The sequence below is a fragment of the Pteropus vampyrus genome, unplaced genomic scaffold, assembly GCF_000151845.1.
Source record: "Pteropus vampyrus isolate Shadow unplaced genomic scaffold, Pvam_2.0 Scaffold351, whole genome shotgun sequence".
Lineage (NCBI taxonomy): Eukaryota > Metazoa > Chordata > Mammalia > Chiroptera > Pteropodidae > Pteropus > Pteropus vampyrus.
In genome coordinates, this window is record NW_011889132.1 from 183966 (window position 1) to 207744 (window position 23779).

A 23779-nucleotide genomic window follows, 5' to 3' on the forward strand; every position below is an offset into this window, starting at 1 on the left:
ATGGGAGTTCCAGAAAAAGGAGAGAGAGAGAAGGTGGCAGAGAGTTTATTTAAAGAAATAACAACTGAAAAATCCCCAAATCTTGAGAAAGAGATGGATATCCGTGTACAGGAAACTCAAAGGACACAAAGCAAGATCAAACCAAAGAAAATTACTCTGAGACACATTATAATTAAAATGCTAAAATTCAAAGACAAAGAGAGAATTTTGAAAGCAGCAAGAGAAAAATGACTCATCATATACAAGTGAACCCCCATAAGGCTATCAGTGGATTTCTCTGTAAAAACCTTCAAGACCAGGAGGGAATGAGATGAAATACTCAAAATGATAGAGAAAAAAAGCCAACCAAGAATATTATAGTCAGAAAAAGTGTCCTTCAGAAATGAGGGTGAGATAAAGACATTCCTAGACAAACAAAAGCTAAGGGAGTTTATCACCACTAGAATGACCTTATAAGAAGTGCTAGAGGAAGTTCTTCAAGTTAAAATTAAAAGACACTAAGTAACAAGATGAGAACACATAAAAATGTAAAACTCAATGGTAAAGGTAAACATATAGTCAAAATCAGAATACCCTAATACTTTAGTGATGGTGTGTAAATCACTTTTATCTATATTATAAACATTAAAAATATTAAAAATGACTGTAGCTACAATAATTTGATAGTAAATAAATGATATAAGAAAATGTAAAGTATGACAACAATAGCATAAAATGTAGGTGGGAGGAAACTAAAAGTGTAGATTTTTATATGCACTTGAAGGTAAGTTGTCCCAATCAACAGACAAGTTGCTTTGCTACTTGAAGTCAAACAACTAGTCCAAAAGAATTTTCTTCTTCAATTGACTGAATTAACTACTATATTTTTATAAAAAATATATATTTGAAGGGAAAAAATAAGTTTGGATTCTGGAGAGTTAAGAAATAAAAATTTGAGTTTAAAGAAATCTTGATGAAGGAAAATATGGAACTATGTATCAGGAATGAAAAAGTAGTTTTGAAAAATGATAAATAAATATTTTCCTCCTTGATGTATGAGAAGATATTAGTCAATGCTCTTTAGAAGGACTGAGAAGCCAAAGGATTCATGGATTTTTTAGAACATCAAAGGTTTTAAGAAAATGTAAATTTAAGGCTCCCTTCTCGAGAAAAACATGGTTGCTATACTGGATCTGACCATATAAATAGCTTGAGATCGACATTTGGGTCTTTGTGAGATTTTAACCTTTAAATGCCTACTGAATGTTATTGGTGGCTAGCCATTTTTTTTTTTATTCTCAAATATTTATAAGTCATATATGAAAATGACTTATGACAGATGGGTTACCAAATGGGTTACCAAAATGAGACTGGAGGAAGGCTCAACAATAAATTGTGTATTTCATCTTAAAAGGTGATTTTCTAAGTTTGCATGTGGCATATTAACACAGAAACATGTCATTATTAAAATTAGCACTGAGGTAATTAAAAAAATAAGTTTTAAAAAAATTAAGCCAGATTTGCCTTCATATTCTTTTTCACATTTCCAAGATATAATTTTTCCAATGAAAACTCTGAATAAGTAGATGATATATCTTGAATAAACAAATATTAGTTATATGAATTTAATATTTTGATTTTATGATTATTGAATGTCATTGTTTTAATAAATTTCACTTTTCATTTCAATCCTTCCATGACAATGTCTGGCAATTATATTCTAAAATAAAGCTGCTTGAGTTTTACACTTTAAAAATATTACAATATTGTTTTAGTTTACATGTTCTGTTATTTGATATTTTTCTAGACTATTTAAATTCATAGGGTCTCAAATACTGAAGTGGCAGTGATTTAAAGATATATTGTGCAATATAATGGAGAAAAAAACCCAGCAGCTGAGCTGAGCTCAAATCTTGACTGCCATTAGTTTTTTTTTTACTCATTTAAGATGATTTTTATGGCACTTTCTTAAAGATGTCTAGGATTAAATGAGTCCCCAACATAGCAAAATGCTTGGCCCAAAGGAGGCATTCAGTATATATTAATTTCCTTCCTGTGCAACCTTTAGAAGTCAGTGGGCAGTATAGATGTTAGAAGTCTTGAGAGGGTAAGAGTTAGCAGAGTGGTCTATAGGGAGGACAGAGTTTGGGATAAGAAAGCTTGATTCCTATCACTTAGCTTACAACTGGACAAGTTGTATACCAGAAACAGCTACAGGTCTTTCCTGGAACTCAAAAACATATTCTAGATCAATCACATGTATGGAAATTATCTAATCACCACCAGCAAAAAAACCCAAAACAACAATAGAAACAAAACCCTATAGGATTTCTAAATGATTTACAGAAGTACTATGTTTCACTGAGGGACATGAGGACAATAATTCCTGAAACAATTAATAGTAATGTCATAAATGAAGGAGAAAGAAAAATAAATTATGTGACTTTAGATTGCATAGATACCAATTTGTTTCATATGCCTAAAATGGAACAGATGTTGATATTTTCCAAGAGTTGGGAGTAAAGATTATAAAAGATTGCTCTAACTCATTTAATCTCATACCTGTAATAACTCTCAAAGTAGAACTAGAGATCTCTTTTTGCATCTTGAATGTAGGAATCATATAAGCAATTATAGTGTTCTTATAAACTTTCTCTGCCATCATTATGAGTTAGCATGCTTCTCATACCTCATAGTAAGAGGTATATAAACAAAAATATAAACAAAAACAAAACAGTTTGCACTCTGAGGAAACAAACATAAAGTAGAGCCACTTGTCTAGCATTAGGTCCTCTCCCAAGAATGAAGCCTTCAGACTTCATTCTTTATGAACTTATTACTTATGAGTTCATAACTTATAAGTTGCTCCCTAATGAAAACTTATGCAGTACCTTACTGACATCTACCAATATAATCATCACGTTAAGAGAGCTGCTGTTTGCTTTTCCTTTTTTCTCTTGTTAATAGACTATCTATAAGTTTACAACTATGTTTTTATTTAAATATGTGTCATATTTTTTATTTGTAGAGCCAGTACTAAAATCTCAACATCTTTGCAAAAAATTGGAAGTAATAATTCTTTTCTTCATGACTTTGTCTTGAGCTTTCCTTTCACAGAAATAAATAAATGAGATAAGGGATCTTGAATTCACAATGCTCTACAAGTAGTAAGCTTTCACAACTAAGTGTTCATTACTCAAAGTGAAAAGGGCTATAATAATAATGTGTCTATAGTGCCATTTGCGTAAAGATGAAGGAGAAAATAACTAGATCTTGGGACTATGAAGGAAATCTTTGTTAAGTTAGAGAGGAAATATGAACTATATATGAGAGAGAAAAAGACAGAGATAGAGAAGGGAGGGAGGAGAAGGAAAGAAGGGAAGGAAGAAAGGATTACATTTATACAAGCTTTAAAACAAAATGGAAGAGAACCCCAGGAAAAAGCATGGAGGAACAAAAGAGTCTGATATTGTTATGATAACTATATTTCCCTTATAATTATTCCAGCAAAAATGGTGGGATACTGTATTAGTATAGGTTCTGCTCTAGAGACAGTAGGTTGTCTTTATCAAGATGGTCAGCTAGCATTTAATTAGAATAAGGCAACACTAGAGGCAGCCACTACAAGCACCTCAACTATCTTCATTTCTGATCAAAAGTAGATGCTTCATTAATTAGCACAGTAAATGTTAGAAGTCAAGTTTCTTTGCTAAAATTAGTGGTTTTTTACTAAGTATAATGAATCTTAGAAATGGACCGTCCATGGTGAAATCAGTGCTATTCAAAACATATGGATTACTTATCATTTAGAGACACATCACACCCCTATAAGTATCTAGTAGGGCCAGTGGCCTGCCCCTGTAGGGAAGTTGTTCCAGGCTTGATTTTATTAGGGTCCAGGGCAGGCCACTCCAAGATATCTCACAATGGCATGTTGATTATTTTGAATTAAAGTTACTGAAGAAACTGTCAGTGCAAGAACCTCTGACCTCTGTCCCAATAAAAGCAAGAGATAAATCTACGTGAAAGGTACTCTCTCTGCACCTGGAGGACACCCTGTATTGCTAGAGTCAATTAACTCAGGGCCGAAGAATCTGTACAAACAAACCTTGTTGCCTCTTTTCTAATTTACTACTTTGTTTAAATTCCTCATTAATGAATATCCAAATTTACTTCAATTCCTTTCTAATTAGCACTAACTTTTTTTGTGTGCTGTCAATTTCTCACAAATTTATTATTTGTCTGAAAAGTATAAAAGGTGCCTGGTTCAATCATTCCTTTGAGTCTCAATTTATGATCTGAGTATTATGATTCTCCCATGCACATGTATTAAATTGTTTTTTGTCCTGTTAATCTAGTCTTGTGTGAATTTTATTATATTATTATTAGTCCAGCCATAGAACTAAAGAAGGGTATGAGGGGATTCATCTCCTGTGTTCTGATGAAAAATATTCTTAGATGTCATTAAATGATTAGCCTAATCATGCTGCTAGAATATCATCATATTTGCCTCGGAGGAAACTTTCTTGTAAGGTTTTTTGGGAACACACACACACAACAGAGAGTTAGGACATCTTCAAGTTTATAAGTTGGGTTACATGCTTGTTTGTTAATAAATGTATATGCAGCAAAATGTCCAAATTTTCTTTCATTATATTATGAAATCAAGGAGGTGGGGAGTAGCTAATCTTCTCCTACCACTAACCATTATAGTTACCTCATTTACCCAAAAGGACCTGAGAATTATGCATGGCTGCCTTGTCTTGTGTCAGTTCTCAACAGCTGTGTTTGTCCAAAGACCATCATATCATTCTAAATGGAACTCTGCTTGGTCAAATTCTGTGGGCGTGGCAAGGTTGCAAATGTTAGTTGGGTCACCTATAATGGCAATTGCTTTCTGAGCTAAGAGTGTGGAGGATAAAATGGAGGGGTAGAGAATGAAGGCCAAGAGGGCAGTATAGGAGACATAGACAAAGCAGTTGCAATGAAGAGTGAGGGGAAAGTCTATTTTCAAGAGGTACAATTAACTGGCCATGATAATTAATTAGAATTGGCAGATGAAGAGAAAGTAAAGTAAATGAGGTAGAGGATGATATAAAACTTTGAAATACAAAATGGAAGATGACAGGAAATAAGTGTGGGAGGTGATTTAAAAGCTGGGTTTGGGAGTTATCATGGTGGAAATAACCACTAGGGTACTAGAAAAAATGATACTAAAATAACAGAACTGAGAGAAGGACATTTAGAATTTACTTGTGCATAAAGGTAATTGAACATAGGGTTGTAAATGTGATCTAGAAAGGTGGGTGTTGCAGAATTAGAAAAATGCTAAGGCTTGAGTCCAGGGGCAATAATAAAATGTAAAGTTATGTAGAAGAGGACACAGTGTGAGCAAACCAAAAGGGCAAAGCAGCAATATGTTCTATCTTGGAAAAATAGAATCTTTCTGATATAGAACTGATCTAGTTAGGAAATGCTTATTGTAATAACTTAAAAGGAACTGGCTGAATATGTCCCTGATGCCAAATATTTCTTCTCCCAGTCTGATATAATAGCTGAAATTGTTGGGATTTGGAATCATTTAGACCTGGGTTTAAGTTTTGTTTTTCTGGTTGTGTGATTCTCTGAGTATCAATAAAGTAGTCAATACAGCATTTGTTATTTGATAAATATTCAACAAATAGTCAATGAATCTGTTATTATCATATCACCATAGTAAGAAATTACTTCAAAACATAAGCTAAACCTTCTTTCCCTATTCTCGACACTTTATTTTCCCTACTTCCAAGAGTATTTTATATATTCTCTTTTTGGTGGAAGTAATAAGATGGTCAAGATAAAGACATTGCTCGGTTTTGACTTTCAAATTACATTTTTTAAAATCCAAGTCAAGAATATGAAATGCTTGGGGTCTCTTCTTAACAGATATCTCTTCTTTGGAAGATGAAAAAAATTGAGGGAAAGCGAAGAAGAATGGGGATTTGATGATGTTAGAGAAATTCTCGACCATTGTAAGAGAGTAGATAATTATGTGACCATAACAGCAAGTGTAGAAGAACCCAAGGGTATATTACTAAGGTTTAGAGGGATCTAAACCATCCAGAATCTTCTACCATTCAGAACATTGACAAATAAAAACTGCACTGGAATTGATAGTTTGGGTAAAATCATTCATGTCATTCAGAACATAAAATAAACTAATATAATATTGTATGTCAACTATAATTGGAAAACTACAAATATAAAAATAAAAATAATAAAAGCTTTGGAAATAGACCTATTTTCAAGTCCCATCTTGGCCATGTACAGTAATATTTGTGTTTATCTTCTTCAGTAAGTTATTTACTTCTCGGAGCCTTAGTTGCCTTATCAGTATAATGGATATTATAACATTGATCTCAGAATTTGAGGCTCAGCAAAAATTATTTTAAGAATGCCTAGCACATTGCTTGGTACCCATTCAACAATAGCTCTGACATTGGCAATTTTCTTACATCTCTTTGAAGCGGTAGCAAAATATTTAATCATTTATATGAACATGTAAGAAAGTTAGGAACAAAGAACAAATAGGCAACTCAGCACTTAAAAATTAAAAGAGAAAAAAAGTTTTGCTACAGTATAGACTTCACCCTAATAGGAAAGGGGAAGGAGTGCCAGGGATGCTGAACAAACTTTTCCTCTTTACAAGTCTGACAACCTATAGTTCTACCTGTGGATTTATTCCAGAGGCCCCTGAAAATGTGGTAACGTGGGCAATTGCTTCATTTTCTTTTGCACCATTTAGTGCAAAACTGACAGTCAATGAAAAAAAAAGTTTATAAATATGAAGAAGAACCTTTACCATCCTCACTATTTATTGTTGATTTGCATATGCTTCCTATATTGCAAGTTTATCTTACATGTGAATCACTTTCAAATGACCAAAAAGGAAAACATTTACATTCTCTAATGAGTGGTTTAAGGAGTTCAATTTTTGGACCCCAAATTCCTCTTAGATTGTATATATATTCATGACTGACTAGAGGCAAATATTAATTACTATTTCTATGAAAACAATATTTACTTGTCCAATTTCAGTAAAATTATTAAATGTATTATTATGAAAATAATGTGCTTGTGCACTTTCTTATCTGTTGGTTGACACTTGGAATAAAAATTAGCTTGTCTCAATATAGCTAAATACACAGGATTGAAAAGACTGTTGGATGAATTCTAAAACATTCAGCAGTTTATTATAACTGATCGGTTTAAATAAGGAACAAATTGAGATTCACTTCAAACTACTAGGCTAGGGAACACAATTAAAAGAGACACTCCTCACCTATAGAAAAGTAAAGCTGATCTTTCAGTACTGATTACAAGGTGAGAGAAGATGAACACACTGATAGCATTGCAATCAGCATTTGTAACTTGCAAGTGCTGTTTGGAATATGATTCTAAAAAGGGTAGGTGTTGCTTTACAATTTTCAGAGGAATATATCTATTGACTCCAAAGTATCACACATATAGTACCACATAAAAGATGAATTTATGAACCAAACACTGAAAGATTCTAAGAGCTGCTGTCAATGGTTACATAGGTAACTTTTCTTTCCCCTAATAAAATGAAGGAAACAAAAAATAATATTGAGAAAGAACATTAAAAGAGGGAACTTATCTTACCTCCATCCAGCTCTTCAGTCCCAAAATGATTCCTGTAGAAGAGCATGATTTCTATTTTGTAACACTTGTAGATGGTCACCAAACAAACAAGCAGCAAAAGGATAGCACCAAGCCCTCCAGCAAGTTCAACCGTGTACATCAGCTCTAGAAAAAAAAATCACAAGAGAGAATTATACCATATTTACATCCAAAATCATAAATTCGACTTGATTTCACAGTTTTGTAGGTGAGACTAGATGTGGGCAATAGATTAACACAATCACTTTCCTCTCTGCATGAAAATCTGACCTTTTACTAACTTTCTAGCTTTGTTTCCTTGGTAGCCAGATGAGGTGGTGTGTGGTAACCGTTGCTAAGCAACATTGCTTATGGTAAAAATGAATGCATGTTGGTGGATTGCATTTTGATTGAGAACTATAAATACTTGATTGTAAACAATGATTTTGGGCTTGCCTGAGTGCAGTAACTCTTACATACAAATATACACCTTGTAGGAATCCTGCAAGTTATACTTATAGGGTTGATAAAAGAAATATTGGTTCCTGATGATATAAAGCTTTTAAGCCAGGAGGGCTTCTGAACTCACCAATGTGAATCTATCCTTCCCACCTGATCTCTCACCTGCGGTTTGGAGCTAAGGGGAGTGGAGGGGTCAAACAGCACAGTTCTTGAAGGGCAATGTGGACTGTTGCATGGAGTGTTAGGTGGACCACCTAATCAATACTGTTTGCTGGCCTCTGTCATGCAGTGACTCCTGTCCTATATCTTTCTGAATAAAGTGGTGCTAATGTGGCCTATGATAGCTTTGGAGGCTGAATGCTTACTTGGGTTTAAGAAGTAGGCCTGCTAGTGGATGTCATAGCAGATTATATTGGTATTTTCCTTTCACTAAGTTACTTTTTTTTTTCTTTTCCTTTGTTTCTCCTTTCACTAGGCATATTACTACATACTAGCCAAAGGATTTTCTTGCCATTCACTGTATACAAATTCTCTTATATCTCTTAAATGTTTATGTTACATCAAAAAATTATCAGGCAATTTGGGGGATAAAAAATCACTTCTTTTTTCTCCTATAAAACTCATGGACACTGTAATAAATTCAAGGCTATTGGTATTTAAACATTAAGCCAGAATGCAGAGATTTTGAAATTTACTTTAACTAATTGCTTGTGTATGCCTGTTGTCCTTCATCAAAATAATCCAAATGTTGTTACTGATGGGTAGCCATTGTTTCCTGCAGTTGACAACTACCTTGAAAAGTACTAGTTTGCTTAATTATCATTAAAGATAAATATTCCTGAAATTATGGCTCTAAAATAATGGTATTTTTGATTCTGTAACTTAGACTCCACCGATGGGTTATCCGATTTTGTAACGTAGTCAATGTAGTCTTTGACTTAGAACTTTAAAATAATATATGGTTTTGCAGTGACGGCTACTCTTGGGTTACAAGATCCTTCCTGAGATCTTGAAATGGGGTGAAATCATCATGAGTGCAGTACAGTATCAGTGTTAAATAATTTGAAAAAATTTGGCCATAATTTTCTCACAAGGACGTTTTGTGTGTGTTTGTATGTGATGTCACTTTTCCTGTAATAATTGCAGAACAAAATTCAGCCATGCTTTTCATTATCTAGTCCTTCGTTTCTAATTCAACAGTTTAATAAAAAACACACATAACTCCTGCATAATCAAGTGCATTTTCCTGCCATTATTAAAATTAAAAGGGACATAGAAAAAATCTTATAAAAAGTGATTGGACTTTATGAATTTAAGAAAGAAAAATAAAGTGAGCTATTAAATCTTTTAGAGTCTAAGTAAATTAATATTAAGTGTAAAATATTGAAAATTATATCCACAAAATTTTTATATTTGTATTTATAAATATCAGACAGCCTTATCTGTTGACTCTTGTGAAGGACTACACAAAATAGTAGTACAAAAGTACTAAGACTGAAATATAAAACGCTCTTCAGTATACCGTTTTCCTAATAATGTGTGAACAGAAAGGGTAAGTGGGTAGATAATTCTGTGGGGTACTTTGAATCTTGTTCTCTCAGGATATGTGTTAAACCACTACACACAGAAGTCTGCATAAAACTCTAACTTATGCCCATAGGCTAATTTATACACCAGAAAAATCTGATTTAAATTATACTGCATATGATGGGAGAGATAAGCATTTGGACTATGGCTTCTGTTAAGATTCATTGTTTTCTAATTTAATGCATTAAACGGTTGGAATTCATCACTCTAAAAATTCTTGCATGAGAAAAGAAATGGAAAAATAATGGAGAATGCTTATCTTCTACTTCCCAACATTACTAGTGCAAGAACCCATTGATACTACTATATTAGAAAATTTTAAGTAGTTTCTAATGAAGCTAAATATGAAGTTACTCTATCAGTAGCAATTACACTCCTAAGTATTTACTCAAAGGAAATATAAGCAGATGTCCACAGGAAAACTTGTACAAGAATGGTCAGAGTAGTTTTATTCATAGTAGCCACAACTGGAAACAAACCAAATGCTCATTAACAGAAGATAATGAACAGGAGATACGTGTACATATTATAGGGTACATGCAGCAGAAGAAAGAATAAACTACTGATACATGCGACATACGTGAATCTCACAAAATTATGTTAGATGAAGGGAGCCAGATACAAAGTAATATTTTTTGTATAATTCTATTTAAATGAAGTCCAAGAGCGGGCCAAAATAAACCATATAGAGATCACAAAATGGATGCTTTGTGGATGGGTGATGAAAAAATTTATTGGAAAATGGCAAGAGGAAACTTTCTGGAGTAAAAGAAATATTCTGTATCATATTTCAGGGGTGGATACACAAGCATATACATTTGTCAAAACTCTGAGCTGAACACTTAAGATCTATGCCTTTTATGTTAATCATACTTCAATACTTTAAAAGTCTGATTTTTTTTTTTAAGAGCCATTGTATGGTTCTTGACTTTTTTCGTCTGACTTATTTCGCTTAGAATGGTAATCTCGCGATCCATCCATGTTGTTGCAAAAGGCAATATTTCATCTTTTCTTATGTGAGATATAAAACTGAAAGCAACAAGTGAACAAGACAAACAAAGAGAGACTCATGGACACAGACGACAGTTTTGTGGTTATCAGAGGGAAAGGGGATGGGGAGATAGAGATGGGTAAAGAGGGGTCAAATATATGGTGACAGAAGGAGATTTAACTTTGGGTGGTGAGTACACAATGTAATATACATATGACATATTATTGAATTGTACACTTGAAACTGACACAATTTTATTAACCAATGTCACTCCAATAAATTTAAGTAAAAAAAAGAGCCATTATAAGTTTTAACCCAAGGCCTATATGGGGAGAAGCTATAAAGAAAGCTGGGAGTCAGGAAAGCTGCTCTGGTGTAGATATGTGCCCAGGCAGACAGTGATTCTTCTGTGCTGCCCCTAAACACATCTTTTGATGCTGAAGGCATGGAACTGGGCCTGGGCATCTAGCATACCTTACATACCCAGATCAAATCAAACAGCTCTTGAAACAATCAAAAATTGTGCCTGAAACATAATCCTATTAATCTAATTAGCATAATTTTCACTTTCTTCAGATGGTATTTATAATTCTGATTTCTGTACACTTTAAAAAATCTTTTAAAAATCAGATATGTATAAGCTAGAGAAAATTATATAAAAGTAAGTCCTTTATATTTTTAGAGAAATAATTGTCCAAATGTGAATTATTCCCATGTCTAGATGTCCAGAGCCACTCAAAAAATTTTATACACTATCTCAAATACACTATTCACCAGGCCAATCAATACTATTGTCTGATATGTAATGAGAAAAAGAGAGCAGGGTTATGTAGCTTAGAAATTACAAAGTGGTCAAAGGAATACATTTTTCAAGGTACGAACAGATGAAAGTTATATATACTTAGAGTATGGGCAATAAGCAAGACCAAGTCTTCTGAGACATGATAGTCATTTACTAATGATGGGAATACCAAAAACTGGTCCAAAGAAACAGCATTTACATGAAGCTAATTGATCCTCAGATCCTGAGAGTGTCTCCGATTTCCCCCAGATACTTTCGTAGTATCACATGCAGAAGCATGGTGTTCTTATAATATCCTTGGAAGTCAGAAAAGAAATGTGTCTTTCCCCACAGTACACACACCAGTGCTTGCTCCTCAGTTACAACATTATTTTTAGGCGAGAGTAATTTATATGCCTCCATATTATAAATAAGTGCAGGTTAAAATTTTTCCATTTGATTTAAGTTACTCACATTAGTTTATATAGCATGTGTAAACTCTCTCAAAGAAAATGGTGTATTAGATTTAGTTTTCACATTTCTTTTGCTCCAAGCTGGACACATTTATTAATATGAGTGCTACCCATTATTGCTTATACATAGGAAGACAAAATTACTAGTGGTTAAATTCTTTTACAGTTAAAAGAAATGACTCGAACCCACTGCTATATTTTATCTTTACACTAAAATGTGAAAAGTGTTGCCCCAGCAAATGTCATTTTCCTTTTGAAATGGAATCTGCTTTTCAGCTCAAGTTCAAGTTGCCTGGAGTGGCAGCATTTAAAAAATAGTAAGATTCCATTTCGGCACAATTCAACATCAGAGGATGGATAGAGAAAGTGCAGACCTTTTAAAATCTGTTTAGCCTTTGTGTTATTTTATTAAAATGATAGACTTTGCCCCCTTTAAGGGACTGAGACTGAATATTAAAAATTGTAAAGCAAAATTTCTAGGCAAAACCTAAGAGAAACTAGCATTTGGTTAAACACAACAAATGAACAAGTGCCAAAGAGTTACATTTAAGGGCACCAGCGATCATTTAGTTACAGGCAATTAACAATAGTCCTTGGAAAGCTCCAGTAAGGGCTAAGGGAAAGCACATTGATTATTGCTGCAGTAGTAGACTGCTTTTGGAATAAATTGCTTCAATTTGAAACTAGATTTGCTACAAGCATTTTGAGCAATGGCTACAATTTTTTCTTATCAAGACAGTTGGACCAAGCAGCTCTTTGAAAGAAACAGCTAATTAAAATAAAGCACATGCCATCTCTTAGTATATTGGGTTACATTGCAAATAATAAATGCATTTGGTTTACACTAATGTTGCTGCAATTAAATAGTACAGTTTGGGATTTAAAAAAAATGGCGTGTATTTGGTATTATTGTGTGCAAACTTTTTCTGCTAGGTATCTTTGAAGAGGTAAAGATGCTAACAAAGTTAAATCAAAGTTTATATGTATTTTTGAACTCTTCACTTGGAGTTTTCATTTTGTAACTCTATTTATACATATATAATCTTGTTTAAAGTATAACTGAAGATTTTAGGTGGCTTATTCTTCTATAGTTCCTTCTAAAATTGACTCATTCATTTATAAAGTCCTTTGAAATGCTCTGCTTCAATTTATATGCAGAAAAATGCAAGTTTGTGGGGGAAATGCATGATAGACAATATAATGATCCCAGTTTATTCATTAGCTTCACCAAGTACATTTCTTCTTCTCTCATTATATTATAAAGAGCCAAACTTTATAAGGATTTATCCATCCACATAAATTCATATGCATATTTATTTCTCTGGAGCAGTATAACTTATTTGTTCCTGGCAGGAGGATAATTATACTCAGCCTACAAAGATATTCAATTCAATTCTATAATACATCAATGCAATTTAGAAGCAGTTAAATTTTTTTTTTGGTAACACATTAAGAAGCTAAATTGCTATTCATATAATAGCAAGAAAATGTTTTGGGAAGGTATAAACTGGCATGTAAAGACAACAGTTTTGCTCATGTAGAAGTGCTTTTTGGAACAAGGCAGGTATAGCAAAGTATTATAATAATAATAATAATAATAATAATAATAATAATAATAATAAATGAAAATGGTCTCTGAATGTAGCAGCTTGATCTATGAACTAAAACAAACATTTGGGCAAAATATTACTTTCAAAGTACATTTTGCCATTTTGAAAAAAAGTTTTCAGCCAAAGGACTGAATTAGCTTTAACTTACTACCAATAAGAATGCAAATATGGTCAATGGCTAGGACCCACCATTAGGCCTAGTCAGACTAAGCTCCTATGAGCCTTTGGAACTGAATTGTCACATGTTAATAAACTATTAAAAATGAAAAATAAAATGAAAGACTAGAGAAAAAAATGCATCATTCTCTATATAGTTTGCTAGAGCCCACCCTTGGAATGTGATTTCGCTCTTCCCAAACAGATAGGAAGGGTGTTACATTTTTTTTTTCCTATGAAGTAGAGAATATTCATAAATGTTATGTATTAAAGTACGAGTTAAAATGAATAATGAGAGTAATTGAATAAAATATGAATCCATGAGTTCATATTAATTATAAATAAATTAATAAAAAGGAAAGTTCTCCTTTAGAGTAGAATGCTAATTGGTAAATATAGAAAGAATGATAGAGTTAAGAATTATCATTGTTTTGCCATCCTAATAATTGATTCAGGCAAGTATTATCAACAGAGCCTATAATTACTGAGTGAAAGATTGATGAGGCAGGATATTCACACCATCTTAAAGTACCTCCCCACTGATTATTTATTAATAATTAAGGGGAAAATGAACACCATCTTAAGGAAGTGACCAAAATTAACATCACTAGTAATGGAACAAATTGACATCATGTACCTCCTGATGTGACACATTAAGAAGGCACAATATCATTTATGTAGCACTCCAGCCAGAAACAGGTAAATATCCAAAAAAGGAGAAAGTTATCAGAGAAACCCAACTGAGGGATATTCTACAAAAAAATAAAATGTGGTTTCTACTCTTCAAAAATGGCAATGCCATGAAAGACAAAGAAAGGCTCGAAACGATCCCAGATTAAAAGAGACTAAAAGGGCAACAACTAAATGCAATGCCTAATCCTGGATGAGCAATATGGTATAATAAATACTATTGGGACAATCTTTGAAATTAAAAATAAACTATATATAATAGCATTCTATCATCTTAAATTTTCCTGAATTTGATAAATATACTCTGGTTTTCCAAGAAAATATCCTTGTTTTTAGGAGATTCACACTGAAGAATTTAGTCACGATGTCTGTGATTCACTCTCATGTTGTTCAGCAATATGTGTTATGTGTTATATATACAGAGAGTAGCTGTATCTTTTTGTTTACCTATCTAGACAGAGATAAGACAATGGTGGCAAAATGTCAATTAGTGAATCTAGCTGGAGAGGATATGTGGAAATTTATTGTTCTATTTTATGCACTTTTTCTGTAATGTTTACAGGTTTTTTTCCAAAATAAAATATTAAAAAATACAAGACAGGTCCAATGGTAAGATCACATTATTGCAAATGTTACTGTCATTAGAGTGTATTTGGGGTTGATTACTTTTGGATTAAAATTTTATTATTTACAGAGGTTCCAGTCAAGACGGTGGGGTAGATATATGTTATGCTTGCCTCTTCTCATGACCACATTAAAATTACAACTAAATTATAGAACAATCAACATGGAGAACCATCTGAAGACTAGCTGAACAGAACTTCTATAGCTTAGGATATAAAGAGGACACATTAAAACCGGTAAAAGGGGCAGAGATGTGGAACAAGCTGGTCCTGCACCCGCATGTGGTGGTTGAGCATTGGGAGTGATATCTTGCTTGCAGAGATTCCCCTGAAGGAACGAGGCGCCCCAGCCGTACACTGGGGCCCCCCAGCCCAGAGTTCCAGTGCTAGGAAAAGGAGGCCCCACAAAATCTGGCTGTAAAAATCAGTGGGAATTCTGACCATCCATCCAGGTGAAATGAAAGGAACTGGGGGATTGAGATATCCTGTTAAAGGCCTGCGCACGGATTCACTCTCTCATAGACACTCACCCTGGGCTCCGGTGGAAGGACAGCAACTCGGGAGGTGCCAGAGACATACAGAAAAAGACAGCCGTGTGGCTTTTGGGGGAGGACTGGAGGGACAGCCACCTTTGTCCCTATGTTGAACTCTCCTGTGAAGCCTGAAGGCAGGCGCCATCTTGCCTGTGTTGAGCCTTCCCCACACAAGGCCAATTCTGAATCTGCATTGGCCTGGTGAGGTTGGCTCGCTCCACCCAAGTGACGCCCTGAAACCTCACCCCACCAAACTTGCAAATTGCCTGTGGCTATCTCATTGATTGACAACCACTCCGTGCTCTCAGCAGGGGGGCTCATTAGACTGCAATCAACAGGCCTCAGCTCTTGCACACCTCAGGAATCAGCTTGGTAGCAGGCAACCAGCCCCAGCCTGAATTACAGTATCTCTTGAACAAATCTTGGCTGTCTGTGGGCCCGAGGCAGGTGGCAGCTAGCCTCAGTGTGATCTGAGACATTTGCAAGAGGTCACAGGCTCAGGACTGGCATCAAATCTAAATCTGCACTGGTTGGGTAAAATCTGCTTGCTTTACCCCAGTGACTCCCTGGGACCCTGCCACAACCAACTCCCATACCACCCAAAGGCTCTTTCATCTACTGAGTCTTATGGGCAGCTGGCAGGGAGCCTTAGGCCTTGGGCTGCCCTGAACCTTTTGCTAAGCTACCCAGGCCCAGTACTGGTGGCAGTTCAATGCATTGTCTCTCTCACTTGTCTCCAGGTCCAGCACAGGCAGCAACCAACCACGGATCACTTTGTAGCTCCTACCAGGGAACCCTGGGTGGTTACAGCCAGTGGCTGACCTTGGCTTGCATGAGAACCCCTCCCAAGGGACCACAGAACCAATGCACCCAGAGGCTGGCATCAGACCACATCAGAGCACTACCTGATTAGCCTCACAAGCAGCACACCACAAGGGTGGTCTCAACAGGTACACAAGACCACTGAGAAGAATCTCACTGTGTGGGGTCATCCCCCACACAGCAGCTCAGATGCTGTAACCATGACCAATCCTCATGGCCAGTCAGCCTGAGAGTCAATCCCACCCAATAATGTGCTAACAGCAATCAAAACTTAACTACAACAGGAGAACATGCACAACTCACACAAGGGACACTCCAGAAGCTTCCGGCACAGGTGATAAGGGAGACTGTGCCCCTGGGCCACAAAGGACACTTACGCATATGGCCACCTGGCCAAGATGGAGATGTAGCAAATCTACCTAATAGATAGAAACGAACACAGAGAGACAACTAAAATGAGGGGGGGAAAAAAAACATGCTGCAAATGAAACAATAGGAGAAAACTCCAGAAAAAGAACTAAACTAAATGGAGGCAAGCAACACATGAGAGAGTTCAAAACACTAGTTATAAAGATGCTCAATGAACTTAGCGGGAGAATAGATGATCTTGATGTGGATGTCAATGGAAAGACAATAAGCATAAAAAAAGACATAGAAACCATAAAAAAATAAAACAGTCACAAATGAAGAATACAATAACTAAAATGAAGAATACATTAGAAGGAATCAATAGTAGACTAGATGAAGCAGAGGATCAAATCAGCAATTTAGAAGATAAGATAGCAGACAACACCCAATCAGAATAGCAAAAAGAAAAAAAAAGAAAATAATGAAAAGTTTAAGGGACCTCTGAGACAATATCAAGTGCATTAACATTCACATCATAAGGGTATCAGAAGAAGAGAGAGAGAGCTAGGGATTGAGAACCTACTTGAAGAAATAATGACTGAAAATTTCCCTAACCTGGTGAAGAAAGTAGACATACAAGCCTAGGAAGCACATAGAGTCCGAAACAAGATGAACCCAAAGAGTCCCCCACCAAGACACATCATAATTAAAATCCCAAAGATTAACAGCAAAGAGAAAATCTGAAAAGTCGCAAGAGAAAAGCAATCAGTTACCTTCAAGGGAGCACCCATAAGACTGGCAGCTGATTTCTCAAAAGAATCTATGCAGGACAGAAGGACTTGGCACAAAATATTCGATGTGATGAAAACCCAGGATCTACAATCAAGACTACTCTACCCAGAAAAGCTATCATTTAGAATCGGATGACAGATAAAGAGCTTCTCAGACAAGAAAAAGCTAAAGGAATGCATTACCACCAAGCCAGTAATACAGGAAATGTTGGAGGGACTTCTTTAAGAAGAAGATGAAGAAAAAAAAGATAAAAAATGTGAATAGTAAAATGGCAATAACTACATGTCTATCAACAATTGCTTTAAATATAAATGGATTAAATGCTCCAATCAAAAGATAGGGTGGCTGAACGATTAAGAAAACAAGACTTTACATAGGCTGCCCACCAAGAGACTCACTTCAGATCTAAAGACCCACATAGACTGAAAGTAAAGGGATGAAATAAGATATTCCATGAAAATGGAAACAAACAAATAAACAAACAAAAAGCTGAGGTAGCAATACTTACACCAATCAAAATAGACTTTAAAACAAAGGCTATAACAAGAGACAAAGAAGAACTCAGTTATCCCACTTTTGGGTATTTATCTGAAGAAACCCCAAACACTACTTTGATACGACATGTGAATTCATATGTTCATTGCAGCATTATTTACAATAGCCAAGATATGGAGGCAACCTGGGTGTCCATCCAATGGACGAGTGGATAAAGAAGAGGTGATTTATATATGTATATATAATGGAATATTACTCAGCCATCTGCAACAACATGGATGGACCTAGAGGGTATTGTGCTGAGTGGAGTAGGTTAGACAGAGAAAGACAAATGCTGTACTATTTCACTTACAAGTGGAATCTAAAGAAGAAAATAAACAAAACAGAAACAAACTCAGATACAGAGAACAATTAGATGGTTGTCAAATGCGAAGAAGATGAGAGTTGCTTGAAAAAGGAGAAGGGATTAAGAAATGAAAATTGATAATTACAGAATAGTCATGAGGATGTAAAGTACAGCATAGGGAATATAGTCAATAATATTATAATAACTATGTATGGTGCCAGAAGGGTACTGGATTTATTGGAGTGATCACTTTGTAAGTTATATAATGTCTAATCACTGTGTTGTACATCTGAAATTAATATCGTATTCTAACTCAATTAAAAATAAAAAAAAATAAAAAATAAAATCTTAACATTTACAATGTCATAGATGGACCTAGAGGATATTATGCTAAGTGAAATAAGTCAGGCAGAAAAAGACAAATACCATATGATTTCACTTACATGTGTAATCTAAGGAACAAAATAAATGAACAAACAAAACAAAAATAGACTCATATATACAGAGAACAAACTGGTGGTTGCCAAGGGGACCAGAGTTAGTGGATTGAGTGAATAAGGTGAAGGGATTAAGAAGTACAAATTCGTAGTTACAAAATAATCACAGGGATGTGAAGTACAGCATAGGGAATATACTCAGTAATATTGTAATGGCTATATATTGTGCCAGGTGGATACTAGAATAATAGAGGGGATCACTTCGTAAATTATATAAATGTCTAACCATTATGCCGTACACCTGAAACTAATATAAAATTTAAAAAAAATTATTATTTACAATTATTCTAATGTAATCTGTAAAAGCCTTCAGTTTAATCTTCCAAAAACATGTCATAACCTTGGAATTTTTTTCAGTAATTGTTAGCTGATTACATGCTCATCGAAGAAAATCCAAACCTCTTATGGTGGAATTCAAAGTCCTTCACTCCTTTAATTGAAGCAATTGATTAATCTCCAGCCAGAATCATCCCTCCAAATGTGAATTGAATTTGACATGTTTTCCCAATTCTGTACCTACTTAGAACTTCTCCTTTCCATTTATCAAAACTCTGCCAAATCTGCAAGGTAAGGCTAAGATCTACAATTTCAATGAAGCTTTTCCAACTAAAAGTGATTCATCTCCTTAGAAAATGTATTTTCTATAGCTTTTTTGGTGACTTACCGTATTGCATTATATCATTTAGTTTTGTTTATGGTTTTACATTCTAAACAATTCCTTTACCTTTGGACCTCTGCTTTGGCTGTTACCTCTGATAAGAATGTTCCTTCCCAGATTTCTGCATGCCTCCTTCTTTGCTTCTTCAAGTCTTTGCTAATATAACACCTTCCCAATTTTACCTACTGACCATTCATTCCAAGTCACAAACCTTTGCATCCACTTTTCTTTCCCTACTTTTATGTATAGCATTTATCACTAAATAGCATAATATTTAATTTTCTTATTAATAAGTTTATTATTGTTTATTGTCTGTCTTCTCCCACTGTAATTTAAATTCTACCAGTTCAAATTATTTGTCTATTTTATCCATAATTTTTATTGATCTATCTAGGTGCCTTGAAAACTATCTGACACATAGTAGGTTCTCAAGGAATATTTGTTGAATAAATGAATGCCTGGATGCACTAACTCAATTTTCTAATAAAAACTTAAGATTTTTGTGTATTTCCTCTCTAAAATTCCAAGAATATCTCTGCGAGCCATTTTCACAGCCAACCAGAAGGTTCAAGCAACTGAGGAAGTATAGTTATTAATATGCAGTCCATTCATTTGGTAATAAAAGTTATTCTAAAGAAAAATGATCAACTTCATAGCATATACTTAGCAATGTTCTTTCATTCATAAATCCAATGACAATATAGTCTTATATGGACTTACAGAACTAGAAAAGTTTGTGTTCGCTGGGCATTTAGAAATAAATTGTGTATTGCTTCGTACCTTTGATACTGTTATTCATTTTTTCTTGTCACTCGCTCATTCACTTTCTTTTTGTTTAGTAAGTAACTTAGATGTGCCAGGAGTAGTGCTTTGAGTTCCAGTGATAAAATAATGAATGAAATATGCTTCTTGCCTTAAAGGAGATCATGTCTAGTTGCAGAGGCAGGCATGTAAGCAATTATTTTAAAGCAAAATAATAAAAGCTAATATGTATTGTGCACTTGAGTGTCATTCTGCCAGGCCTTTTATATGGGTGTAAGAAATACTCTATTATAAGTATCATAACCATAGATGAGCAACTCACTTGGGGTGTTTGTGCATGTGCAGGTGCATGTTTTTGTTTCTGTTGGCTCTTAGAGATGCCGATTGGACACAGTGTGGCACAGTGCAAGGCAATGCCTGTAAAACTTTTTGGCAAATAGTTTGGTGTAGAGTACAGGGAAAGTGAATGTATGCTATGATGGGTGATGATAGGCAAATTCATATAGTGATTTCTCAGTTATAATATGTTGTTTTTTTCTCCTTTTCAAAGCAACTAGCATGTACCTTATCAATAAATATTTGTTTGAAGGAGTCGGGGTATCAATTAAGCCAGGTTTCCCAAAATTAGGGCAGAAAAATAGAACAATTATTCTCCCTAGAGTAAAACTGACATATAGCTTTTAAATGTACAATGTGGTATTAGTAAGACAGAGTTTTATCAATGAAAATATTTCCCCTTTGAATTATAAAAGCAATGTTTAAAATAGGTCTATCTAAAGACCATAACGTGGGATGTACACAGACATTACAGATTTGCACACATACAAACGTTGAAAGTATTCATATGTAGCCTCCTTCATCTTAGATCTTATAAGATTGAGTATAATGGGGGGGGAAATCAGACTAAGAAGGAAGATATTGCTATAATAAAGAGGAAAATGGGCCTCAGGTGACCAGCTCAGAAGATAGGACTACTGTATATCAAGGTGTCAAACTTCACTGATGCCTAAAAGAAAATCTCTTAGAAGAAAAAAGTATTTGCTTTCCCTCTACAAAGAATTTCCTTCTGAACATGTCATACAAATAGACAGGCACAGATAGAATGTTACAAAACATCTCTTGAGAGAAAATTGTCAGAGTCAAGGTGGCATTGCCATTTTACTCCTTTTTGTTAAGGGCTGCAGCATTTATCCTGAAAGCAATCCTCCACTGGAGGATATATTGTCACAGAACAGTTTGGTCTTCCATTGGGAATGCTTTGGATTGGTCAGAGAACCCAGAACATCTGGACTGCTTAGATAACTAATAGGAGAAGCCATGTTTTCTACAGAAACATTGAACCCCTTCTAAAAATATTGTATGATTATTTGTAGTACATTAAATTGTTGAAAATAGATTTTATAAAGTTTTTTACACATGTAAAAACTGATTGCATTGCAGTATACAAAATGGGATGCTTTGCTAAACCAGAATTTTATGCTATTATTATGATTTTCTTCCTTTAAGGTTTTAACATATTTTCTAATTATTGAAAACATTAGAATAAAATGTATTTGGCAAAAGCTGTTTCTCTCATGAGGCAAGTTTCATTCAAAATCTTACTGATTCCATAGAGCTAGAAACTATTAAGGCAAAAACAATAATCAAACCATATGCTGGTTCATTTCCCTCAATGGAAGAAACAGAAAAATCCATTTCTTATCTTTCTTGAATCTTTTCGATAACTCTCTGTTTTCCAAAAACATAAAAATGCGGAGGAAAATAATGGTAAATTTGCCTTTCTTTATCATTCTGTAAAGAGATACTAGTCAAGAACTTATTAACATGTTTTTTTTTTCTCTCCCATTAACACTCTATGAAGAAATAGGCATGTTTTGGGAATTACCAATAGCAGAACCTACCATTCCTTGATTTCTTCTCAGTGAATGGTAAATAGTTCCTTAAACCATGAGAATAAAGTGAGTGACTTGTATATTTTAGTGGACTGTATAGTTGGAATACATATATGAAGGGCCTGTATTTAATAATGAATTCTCTTTTATCAAAATGACAATAGTACAGTCCTGCTTCACAAAGAATAAGGCATTATCTAATCATCTAACTCTATGTATTGATTTTTGGTACATGAAAATTAGCAGTGGCTTGAGAAAATAATGTAGAAGTAAAGATATTCTATAAAATGTAATGTTTTCTAATATAGACAGACATAAAGTGAGATCAAGACTCTATATTCAAGCAAATAAGTTTCAACATACTTTAAAAATATGCAAATAACTTGATTTTATAGCAAATAGAGTAATGATAGGTTTCCTGTAAGCATTTAAAAATTTTTCGGTGCCTATACAAAAATAGATTAATTTTCTCACCTTTTTTCCCTGACTCCATAAAACATGCTTACTGTAAAGAATTTGAAAATCACATAAGAATACGAAGAAGAAATTAAGAGTCACATGGAATCACACAGCCCTAAGATAACCACTTTTACTACAGTTTAAATGTTCTTTTATGCATCTCTTTCTAATATATTAGGTTTTTAAGTAAACTTTTAACAGAGGAAAGTGATATATAATTTAAATGCTAATACTCCAAAATAGCTTATGTTTTGCGTTTTACTCTGGACAATTTGGAATAGAGTTTTCCAAGGTGGTTTATAATCCGTGTTTCTGCTAAAATGCCTCATGGTAAACTCTTTAGCCTAATTAATTTTTCATTCACATATCTATTTATCCAACTATCATTTATAGATGTCTGGTTCAATAAGGCAAGTCTAGCAGAAATTATTTAACACCACTATAGGGCTTTTTTTTTTCTATTTAAATAATCATTTTGGCAACCGTTTATAAGAATTCACTGAAAAAGTAGGTTAAAACATAATCCAGTTTTAGAGAAAATACAGGTTTCAAATTTCATTTAGTCCAATTGCAGTTTTACAGATGAGGAAACTAAACTGGTATATGAATTAGGCAATAGCTGAAAATACATTTTAATAATACCAATTTTTATGTGACTACTGAGTTGCCAGTGACCGTAGTCTACTTAAGAAAATAACCAATATGGAATTTTATTGTGATATCTTTAATGTATTCCATTAAGTTAATTTCAATACTGAGATATTTAAATAATATAGACAGATATGTTTGGGGAGAATTAAAAGTTCACCCAAGCAGTTGTGAGTTGTTACCTTGTGAGATGGTATATATGAGTTTTCAAGTCATACTCATTTTACACTACACACTAGAATTAGAATTCCAAACTGATTTAAGTCAGGCAATTTATGCGTATCACTCTTTTAAGCTTTGATAATGGCATCTTCCATTTTAGTTTCCATGAATTTGACAACCATTACCAGCTAGTACTTTTAACTGCAGCTGCATATCTTAAGGAATTGTGATTTCTATTTTGCAGTTAGGAACTTGTTGTCTAAAGAGCCGAGTCAACTTTATAAATGCTTAAAACCATAAGAAAAACCATAGGAAGAGCAACCGCTTCATTTCACTTTCAAGATTTGCAAAATG

General features: G+C 34.2%; 1 protein-coding gene across 1 annotated transcript in view; it reads right to left on the reverse strand.

Moving 5' to 3' along the window:
* The window catches only part of IL1RAPL1 (interleukin 1 receptor accessory protein like 1), a 1273836-nt gene that overhangs the window by 4678 nt on the left and 1245379 nt on the right, over window positions 1-23779 (reverse strand). The window contains exon 9 of the mRNA XM_011378990.1: window positions 7642-7785. Coding sequence (XP_011377292.1) covers window positions 7642-7785 — 144 coding nt within the window. The remainder of the gene's footprint in view (window positions 1-7641; window positions 7786-23779) is intronic.